The sequence below is a fragment of the Echinops telfairi genome, unplaced genomic scaffold (assembly GCF_000313985.2).
Source record: "Echinops telfairi isolate 266 unplaced genomic scaffold, ASM31398v2 ScPeMD7_7458;HRSCAF=8496, whole genome shotgun sequence".
In the NCBI taxonomy this organism is placed as follows: Eukaryota; Metazoa; Chordata; class Mammalia; order Afrosoricida; family Tenrecidae; genus Echinops; species Echinops telfairi.
Genome location: NW_022111358.1, coordinates 28,035,604 through 28,045,629, shown reverse-complemented (window position 1 = coordinate 28,045,629; position 10,026 = coordinate 28,035,604). Strand labels below are relative to the sequence as shown.

Here is a 10,026-nt window from a genome sequence, read left to right as displayed (position 1 = left end):
CCCCTTCAGCTCCAGGCCCCCCGGAAGCTTCACTCCCGTCTTCCGGTCCACACACCAGCACTTGCCGCGCTGCCCATCCAGGGCCGGGTGGCACTATCAAGACAAAAGCATTTGTGGTCAGTTTCCAGGTCGAACAAGAGAGATCCCAAACAGCCTGCCCAAACCCGGCCCAACTCCCAAGGCAGATCGTTAGTTGCGAGGCTCCTTCTTGAGCATGGGTCCCCTGAGCTCATTGGATGGAGAAGAACGTGGTCAAGGAGAGAAGACCCAGGAGGGGAGACTGGATCCCTGGGGTTCAAAGCTGCAGCTAAGTTTGAAAGACTAATGTTCAAGGTGGAGCAACTTAAAGTGGAAGTATTGTCAGGAGCAGAATCCAAGTTGAGGTTGATGTTAGGATCAGGATCAGAGTTGCAGTGGATTAAGAATCATGACTAAAATTGAAGTTGGGTAAGGAGTAGAGCCTAGGTCACAAAGGCAGGCAGGGCAAGAGGTCAAGTCGGAACAACGGACCTGGTTAGACCCCACTTGGGGTTTTGGTTGGGATTCTATGATGGCGGGGCCACTGTGAAATTATAGAACCAAATTAGAGTTGAGGTGATGGCTGGGGCCAAGGGTCATGGGATAAAGGGTCAAGTGTCAGGTCTTTCACTGGGACAAGCATAGAATTATTGTTCAGAAAGGTTGGAGATAGGCTCAGCATTGGTTTGGGGCTGGGGCTCTCTCTGGTCTTCCTGCGACTTCCCCCACTCCCTTCTCATGCCAACCTGAGATGTATAGCCCCCAAAGCAGCCTTTCCCCTCCCAAGGAGCTCAGAGACGGTTCCCCTGTGCATTTGGCCGTAGGACACAGAAGGATCAGTATGGATCTAGGTCCACAAAGATCTAGAGAAGGGCACCTGGCACGGGGCTTCCCAGAACCCATCCTGCATAGGGCACCTCAGAATCTTGCCCAAACGTACCAGCCTTTCAAGGGGACGCAGCCCAGTGGATGGGCTAGAGTCAGGAATGGGACAGGCCAATCTTGTTGAGTGTCCCAGCCTCCTTGGGGCCATCAGAGAGGACAGTAGACCCAGGGGCTGAGTGAGCAGGGGCAGAACTGGCTTCATGTCTCCCACCCTAAGTTCCTGTCTCCAACGCTGCATCTGGCCTCACCTTCATCCTTACTCAGCCTGGGAGAAGGGGAGGCCAAGACCCCTCTCGGATTTCTCATGACATGGCCCCTCTGCTCCCCGTAAAACCTCAGCTAATCCGCGATAAGGAGGACTGTTCATAAGAATGGAATATGGTAAGTGAGTGGGTATTGGGGAGCCCTGAAGGGGCCGAGGTCCTAAGGTCTCCTCCATACATGGTGATTCCAGAGGTGTTGGAAATAACACTGATGGAGAGGCTGGAAAACAAGTTCTAACCCCAGGCCTACCATTAACTCACTCTATCCCAGCAGTTCTCAACCTGTGGGTGGCGACCCCTTTTGGTGTGTGGGGGGGTATTGAATGACCGTTTCACAGGGGTCGCCTGCTTCATAACAGTAGCAAATTGAGAGTTCTGAAGTAGCAACGAAAATAATCTTATGGTTGGTGGGTCACCACAACATGAGGAACTGTATGAAAGGGTTGTGGCATGAGGAAGGTTGAGAACCACTGCTCTATGCCTTTGAGCCAGACTTTACCCCTCTCTGGGCCTGAGCAGCCTGTGCAATGAAGGAGATGAATAAGACAAACCTAGGTTCTGAGGCGAGAGTAGGGCGTGGGAGGGTTCAAGGGATGCGGTTGAGTTGGGTTGGGTTCCCCTCCTGAGAGCCTCGTCCTAGCTCATCCAGTAGAGAAGCCAGGAATCTCCCTGGAGTTGCGGCCAGGATGGAGCCAGCATAGGAGTGAGACCTACCTGTTTGGGGTGAAAGTTGCCATTGCGGTCACAGTTGGGGATGGGGATGTTGTAGAGGTCCTCGTGGGTGCGGCTCGGCGAAGCAGCCAGCCGCTCCAGGGCCCGGTGCAGCTCGCTCTGGCAGGAGCCCTGGGGCTTAGGAAGAAGATGGAAGGATTCAGAAGGGAGTTGCAGAAGGTTCCAGACCAAGCAGTCCGTGCTAAATGGGGGCTGGAGGTCCTGAAAGAAGGAACGGGGCCTGGAAGTAGGGGCACTGGCTGGAAGGGCAGATGGAGGGCCTTGAGTCTAGGCGCTTCCAGAAAAGAGAAAGGCACACAGGGATGGGCCTTGTGGGGAAAGTGAGAGAAAAGATGGGGTTCTGCACTCCGGGGTAATGAGTTGACAGTCTCAGAAGCCCACGGGGCAGTTCTACTCTGTCCTGTAGGGTCACTGTGAGTTGGCATTGACTCGGTGGCAGAACTGGTTCAGCTGCACTCATGTACACCGCTGAGAAGCAGGAGGGAAAAGTCCCCTGCAAAGGAATGAAGACTCTCGCAGTCTCCCTCAGTAGACTATACTATACTATATGCATTTACACAAGGAGGCATCCAAGGAATGTTTGCTGTAGGCACTCTCTCTGGGTCTGGTAGGATGTGGGAGACGGAGAGGGAGAGAGAGAGCGCACACCTGCCTGTGTGTTTGCAAGGGTCAAAGGTCCTCACCACAGGCCGGATGTCTTCCCGGGGATGCCCAATAATCTTCATCTTGCCCCCGTTGGTGTTCCGGTCCCTCATTTTGGCGAAGTGCTTCTGCAGGCACCTGCGGTCATGGGCACTGCAAGGGCTGAAGCTGTTGTTGGGGTGGTCACCCTCATCCTTGTCTGCAGTAAGGCCAAGATGGGGAGAGGTCATACCGGGAAGGACAGGATTTTACCCACATGCACTCATGTTCCCATCATCCTGGGAAACCTACAGCCTAGCATTGGGCAGGGGTAGAGTTCCTCCAGAGGGCAGCCCCCCCTCTCCTCCCCTACTCCTTTGGGTCCCCTCAGGGGAATATTCTTCTGGAAGTCCTTCCTTCCTCCCTCCCCCCACCCCATCCAGCCTTCAGCTGAGTCACCACCTGTAGCCACCCGGATGGTAGGAGGGTCCCCTGGGCCCTGCAGGGAGATGGAAGGCAGGTGGGTTGGCTTCCCCACAGGACCTCAGACGTCATCCCTCTCTCCTTTCAGGATCTCCCACTGCGTCTGCTCTTCCTGTCTCTTTCCCTGCTCTGCCTTGTGTCTGGCTGGACCGAGCGCGCCAGGGCATCCGTAGGCTGTCTTCTCTGCTGACCCTCTTCCAAAGAGCAAGATTCAGAGTTTCCATGTGGGAGGTGGAACCGGGCCCACAGGCTCTCCCCACTGGCTGGGTGGGAGACAAGTGGGAGTGGGTGTGTATGCTTGCCTGTGAAAGTGCGTGTGTAGCACTGTGTGGGTGTATGTGGGGGAGGGGGGCCTCCACCAAGGCACACTCGCAGTCCCACCCCCTTCTCAGCAGACTTCAGACCCCACCCAGGTCCATGGCTCTGGCTCGGAGCTAGGAGGTGGGGTGTTGAGGACGGACCCTGTGAACCACCACCACCACCAAAACCCACCCACAAGTCCCAGAGTGTGGACCACCGCTCCTCCCTCCAGACCACCCACCCCCGGGACACAGAGCGGAGCTGAGCTGGAGCCAGAGCTGGCGCAAGAGGCTGGAATACCTCTCTGCAGGGCCGAGGCACCTCTGCAAAGCTGGATCTTGGCAGCTCCCTACAGGCCTGAGTGCACAGCCCTTGCCAGCACTCCAGATGTTGGCAGCCAGACAGGAGCTGACATCTGGTTTGTGTCAGGATCCTTTTCCTGAGGAATTAGCAGGTTCCTCCACGAGTGGCAGCCGTCCCAGAGCCGCCTCTGGGTCAAATGGCATTTTTCTGCCTAGCCAAAGCTGGGGGGTGGCGGGTGCTGGTGGGGGAGGGTACTTCTCTTTTTATTCTCCTAGCTCTAGTTCGGGGGTGTGGGGTGTGAGGAATGTGGAGGAAGCGTGGGGACAAAGAGAAACGAGGCAAGGAGGGCTCTAGACTTCTCGGAAAGTCTCTCTCAAGATTCCCCATCACAGGTTATTTCTAAAATCGAGTCCCTCAGAATGGGAAGGTTTCTGCCACCGGTGGTGCGGTGGAGGCATCCCAAAGGAAGACGCTGGAAGCGATCATTGCTTCTGGACCCTTACAGCCCCCAAAGGACAATCCACAGAGAGGACTCCAGTCCACTGAGGCCATCAAGTGCCTGAAGGTCAGCCAGGAGAGGAGACTCTGAGAAGAACGCTCAGCCAGTGGGCGGCACGGCAAAAGCAGGGGCCGGCGGCCTTCACAAGATCAGGACTGTGCCCCGGGGACCCTGAGAAGAAGGGCCCTGGGCCCTCCATTAGGTATCACAGAGAAGACCGGGAATCCAGCTTCTTCCCTGGAGACCCTCCAAGAACCTGCCCCCTGGACAAAAAGACCCAGGCTGGCCACTAACTCTCACACTTGCCCACGTTGCATAAAGAAAGCCCCGAAGCCTATGGGTCAGGCCAGGTCAGTTTCAGGGGCGTAGGCTGGCACTGGGGAAGGGCGAGACATGGACAATGCAAACCTAGATGAGATCCGAGTCTTGGAATCACAGAGGCGGTGTCGAGATGTGAACAAAAGGCCCGGCCACTTCACCGGGAGAGGGTGGGAGACCACAGCACAGACAGTACTGCTGGGGGTGGGGGCGCCCTTTGAACCTGGGGAGAGTTGGGTTTTGGCTTTGAGTTTGTCCTTTGTTCAGTGACACCTGTATCTCTTGGTAAATGGGCAGCCTGTTCTTGGGCTTGAAGAAGAAGAGGGGTTTTTTAGGGATGAGGGCAGCCTCGGGTCATGGAGCCAACCTTCTCCCTCAGAGGTGTGGGGCATCAAAGGGGAGGCTAAGTCTCAAGACCCTGGAGCAGGGGCTCAACCCCAACAAGGTGTTCTGACACAGTTGGCCTGCATGCAAGCCCGAGGGACATGACTCATGGATAGTTGAGCTCTTTATGCCCCTAACTTAGTAGTTGCTGACTGGTGTTGTCCAGTCAGAACGCCATGCCATGGGGACCCCATGCACAGTGAGATCAAACTATGGTGATCTACGGGATTTACAGACTGATGTTTCCCAGTAGGTTATATCAGAGTCTCTGGTCCTAGCATGTATCTCATGGAGAAGCTACCACTAACAAGAACTGCGGGGGTCCTCTCATGGAAACCCAGGGCTGGCTGGAGCACAGGGTGAGCCTGGAGGCATGGCTTCTGTTCTGATCTTGGTAAGGCCCTAGGTCACAGTGACGCACTTCTACCAGTTGTGTTGAGACAATTCCAACTCGCGACAATCCTGTGTGTCAGCGTTGAATCGGTGCTCCACGGGGCTCTGGGGGTGTCTGGGAAACACTGCCACTCCTCCTCCCTTCAAGGTTTCCCCAGTGTCTGAGCCCCTTATCCCTCCCTCACGTCGATGCTTAGAGTCGAGCACATCAGCTAGAGCAGTGCTTCTCAACCTTCCTACTGCCGTGAGACCCTTTCATACAGTTCTTCATGTGGTGGTGACCCCCAACCAAAAAAGTATTTTCGTTGTTACTTCATCACTGTAATTTTGCTACTGTGATGAATCGGCCGACCCCTGTGAAAGGGTCCTTTGACCCCCAAAGGGTCCCCACAGGAGGTTGAGAATGGCTGAGCTAGCGAGTGCGGCCTCCGTGCCCTCAGATACACAGTCACTCTACACCCACCCACTCAGGTTGGCACCTTCAATTCACAGATACGTACGGAGGACACACACTCGTCCACGTGAGCACGCTGACCCTGCCCTCGCCAGACACCCAGACCCAGGTAGGGCACAATGACTTTGCCAGACTCCCTGTCCCCTGGGGCTTGTTGGTTTCCCATTTAATCGTTAACTTTTCCTTGCCCAGCCTTGCTCCGCTGGCAGACTTGAGGACCCGCCCCAGGACCCACCCCTAGGCCCTGTTTGGGACAGTGAGGGTCGTAGCCCTGGGTCTTTTGAAAATATTAACATTCCCGGCTCCAAAGCTGGCTCACTTGCTGCTTCCCTGCATAGGCAGGACTTCTAGCACTGCCCATGCACGCAACGCCTGCTGGAAAAACCCCAGATGCCATAGGTTCTCTGAGCAGGAGCTGGAAGAGGGCCTGTCCCCCTGAAAAGGTCCAGCCTGGGAAAGGCTTGTTTGGGGGTTTCCAAGGTAGACCAGCTCGTTTTCTCTAGTTCCCACCCTATCCCCACCCCACCCTACCCCCCACTTGGAGCCAGGCCAACTGCCAGCCAGCCACCAGGGAAGGAAGGAGGCTCACAGCCTTGGTACCAGAGTTGCACAGTTCCTGGTTAAAGGGGGAGAGTTTCCTCTTTCCTGCTGCCTAACCTCGGCCCCGAGTCTTCCTCAAGCCCAGGCTCCCTCTCCCCAGAAAACACCCAGGGTGAGGCTGTGATCTAGGGAGCCCCAGAAACAGGCATTTCAGCCACAACCTAGAGGGGCAACCACCATCCTACAAAAAAAAAGGTCTTTTCTTTGTTCCCTGGTTGAAGAAGACAAGCCCACGTGTGCTGAAGGCCAGGCCCCAGGGGCGTCTCCCTGAGCAAGGGCCTCCTTTGTTGCTGCCTCAGATTAATAAATTAGAGAAGGAAAGGGGGCCTCTTTCCCCCGTGTTTACAACTTCAAAAGGCATCAGAGTCCAACATCCCGCCATCCCAGCTCTAATTCAGGGAGCTCGCACTCCACCCAAGTCAGGCCCTGTGATCCGGGGGTTTTTACAGGTGAGGAAAGGAGTCTGCCGGATGCAGAAGGAGGAGGCGAGACTTATTATCTCTTCAGTTCCTCTGTGTTTAAAGGGAAAGGCGCCTCAGATTCCAGGCTTGGCCAAATACTGAAGAAAGAATGTGTGCCAGCTCTGTCCCTGCTTCCCCCTCCCCCAAGACACCGAATTTCTGGGAAGGCCCTGTTCCCAAGACATGACTGGATTCCCAGTACTGAAGGAAGGGAGACAATATTTGCCACATTGACTAAAAATTAACCTGTATGTTCCCGAACCTGTCCCAGCGGGACTAGACCAGTTAGGGAACTCCCCAGTCCAAGCTCCGCGTCCACTGCCACCACCACCCCACCACCCCGTGTCCCAGAGTCCAGGAGTCCAGGGTCAGCAACACGGATGCAGAATTTGTAGAATTTTGATGCATATCTTCCAGCTCTCCACACCCACCCCCCCCCACTTCCCACTCCATCCCTCCTCACCTCCAGTGAGGTGAGCTTAACTGTGTTAATCCTCAACCTGGCTGTGTGGCTCAGGAAGCTGGGGGCAGGAGGGCCAGTAGAGATGGGTATACACTGTAGAGGGCAGAGGCAAATCCAGGGCAGTGGACCCTGCTGAGCCAAGGGAAGTGTGCCACAAGTGACTACCTTCCACCAAAGGACCCCCTCCAGCGCAGTCCCAAGATGAAAGGCAAAAGGAAGGATTCGAGAGTGAGTCTCCAGGCGGGCCTTGGGGCCTGGCGGGGCAGTGGTCTGTTGACAGTAGAAGGCTAAAGAGGAGAGGAGAGATGGCGGAGTGCAAGCCATCTTGTCTCACCAGGCACCCCACAGGGCTGCTGCACACCTCTAGGGGGCACCTTTCGCATGGTGCAACAGGGCCCAGGCAGGGACAGGGAAGCTTCTGTACTAACAGGAATTGTGTGGGCATGGGCAGAGCTCGCCAAGTAAGTATCTAGTACCTCCAGAGGCCTCCAGGGTTCCCCACCCCCCTCCAGATAGCTGCACTCCTGCATGGGGGGAGGACAAGGCAAGAAAGGAAGGGGGGTTGTGCGAGATCTGGGCGCTGTAGTCCAAAGGAAACCTAAAATAAAAAACTCCAAACTCACAGCCAGCGAGTCAACTCTGACTTATAGAGAGCCTATAGGACCGGGTAGAACTGCTGCTGTGGGTTTCTGAGCCTGTAGCTCGTTACTAGAGTAGACGGTCACGCCTCTCTCCCTCGGAGTGGTAGGTGATTTCGAACTTGCGATGAGCAGCCCAATGTGTAACGTCACCACTGTGCCACCAGGGCTCCTGGCCAAGGGAACCTAAAGATGCCCCATCCTTAGGTTTGCATGGTGCACAGGGCAACCACAAACTGCTGTGACCTGCACTCCAAGAACCCCAGGGAAACAGATTGTCCTCCGCCTCAGGATGGGGTGTATCTACCCAGTTGGGGTATAAGGAGTGTCCAAGACCTTCTGATAACTCTTCTGCCCAGGTTCAAGGTGGTAAGAGAGGATGAGGCCACCAATCATCCTTACCTGGTACCAGATACCAACGGGCCAGTGGAGGATGGAGATACAAAAGGAAAGTAGGCCTGGATTCTCAGAGAGGGCTCAGCCCTCACTCTCAGTCTGGTCTGGTCTGCCCCACGGTCAGTAACATACTCCCTTCAAGCCCCTCTCCCAGAGGTGCTGCGGGGAGGGGTGGGGGAGGCGGAGAGGGGGACAGGTTGCCAGCCCTCCTAGAACGCTTTCTGCTGACCCATCTCTCCTGCCCAGGGGCAGGAAGGGCAGAGAGAGCAGAGAGGCCGAAAGCCCAGACTCCTGGGGTCCACCTCCTTCCTGTTTTCCCTGCATCCTGCTCTCCTCCAGCTAACAAGCTGCAGAGGATTGAGGAAGTGGAGCAGTCTGGGACCGAGGGCAGGAAGCTCGGGCCAGAGTCCCAGCATCCGGACTGCAACAATGGGAGCTTCAAGCACTAGGAAAAGAGACGGATATAGACAGAGGCTCAGAGAGCGCGAAACCGGGGCGTGGGGGATGGGGTGGACAAGAAACAAAGGTGGAGGTGCAGAAAGGCAGACAGTGGGAGTGGTTGGGAAGTTAGCACAGAAGACATGAGCAAACCAGGGACAGAGACAGAGAGAGAGGCTGAGAGAAGAGTGAGAGAAGAAGCAGGGTGACGGAAAGGGAAACACAGAATCGGAGGGAGAAACTGAAAAGGGGCAGAAGAGATTGAGGAAAAGAGAGTTCCAGAATGTTGCTACTGAAACCAGAGGCTGAGAGGCGAAACAGAAAAGAACAAAAGAATAAGAGGTGGGGGGGGGTGACTGAGAAAGATTTTAAGTAAAAACTAAGAGAGGCTCTCTGAGAAAAGGGGAAAGTGAAAGTGTGAGAATGAGATTGGGCCCAAGGGCCTTCAGAGAGATTTGTAATCTCTCTCTCTTTGTCTTAAGCTATCTTTGTCTCCCCTCTGGGCTGGGAGCCAACAAGAGCTCCTCTTCTGTCACCTCAAATGGCACCTGCCAGGAGCGCGGCAGAGGTGCCAGGCCTGCCAAAGAGATCACATCTCCCCAGTACCTCTCAAGTAGTTAGGGGAGCTGCATGGGGCCTCAGGCAAGCAATTCTTAGGCGCCTCTAATTTGCACAGCCCTCTCACCCCTCCTGACAAGTCTAGTGCCTCAGGCTCCTGAAGGTGAATCGAGGTCCCTAGATTGAGCCCAGCAGACTACCCCCACTCTGCCACCCCACCCTGCAGTCTTCTGCCCTAGGACTAGGTCTGCAGAGGACTAACTGCACTCGGCCACCCCCTTCTCCAATAGTCGTCCTTGAGAGGTCTGAGATGCAGGGACAAACTCAGTCCCCCTGGAGGGTGGCAACAGGCTGCCAGGGACTCCGTGGTCATTTCCTTGGCTGAGCCTGCCCCGCTGCCTTGGCCACGTACCTACCTTCTCCTCGGCTACGCACAAAGGGGTTTGAAAGGACCCTCCAGTCTGTAGGAAGGGGAGCGCACTCGGGCGGCCTGCGTGGCCAGGGCCCCTTACCGGCGGGCTGCAGGCTCTCCTGGATGGCCTCGATCTCCGCCAGCTCCATGCACAGGCCTTGCCCGTGCATCAGCGTGTGCAGGGGCTTCTCCACCCCCCGGGGCGGGTAGCAGCGCAGGCCCGTGCCGCAGCGGGGGGTGTACACCCCGCACAGCATCCCCTTGGACAGGGCACAAGTGGCGCAACAGCCGCAGCCGGGCTCCCGCACCAGCTCCTCGCAACCCACGGGGGCTTGGCAGCGCGCCAGCTTCTCCTCGGAGCAGGGCGGGCAGTGGATGGCTTCGTCGCCCAGGCTCGGCCCGGGCCC

The 10,026-nt window shown here is 56.3% G+C and overlaps 1 protein-coding gene across 1 annotated transcript; it reads right to left on the bottom strand.

Moving 5' to 3' along the window:
- Positions 1-3: 3 nt before the first annotated feature.
- On the bottom strand, positions 4-10,026 carry IGFBP4 (insulin like growth factor binding protein 4; the record flags this gene model as incomplete). The annotated part of the gene is made up of 4 exons (XM_004707450.1): positions 4-93; positions 1,881-2,015; positions 2,582-2,739; positions 9,720-10,026. Coding segments are annotated over 4 exons (690 nt in total), but the record flags the coding sequence as incomplete, so codon positions are not given.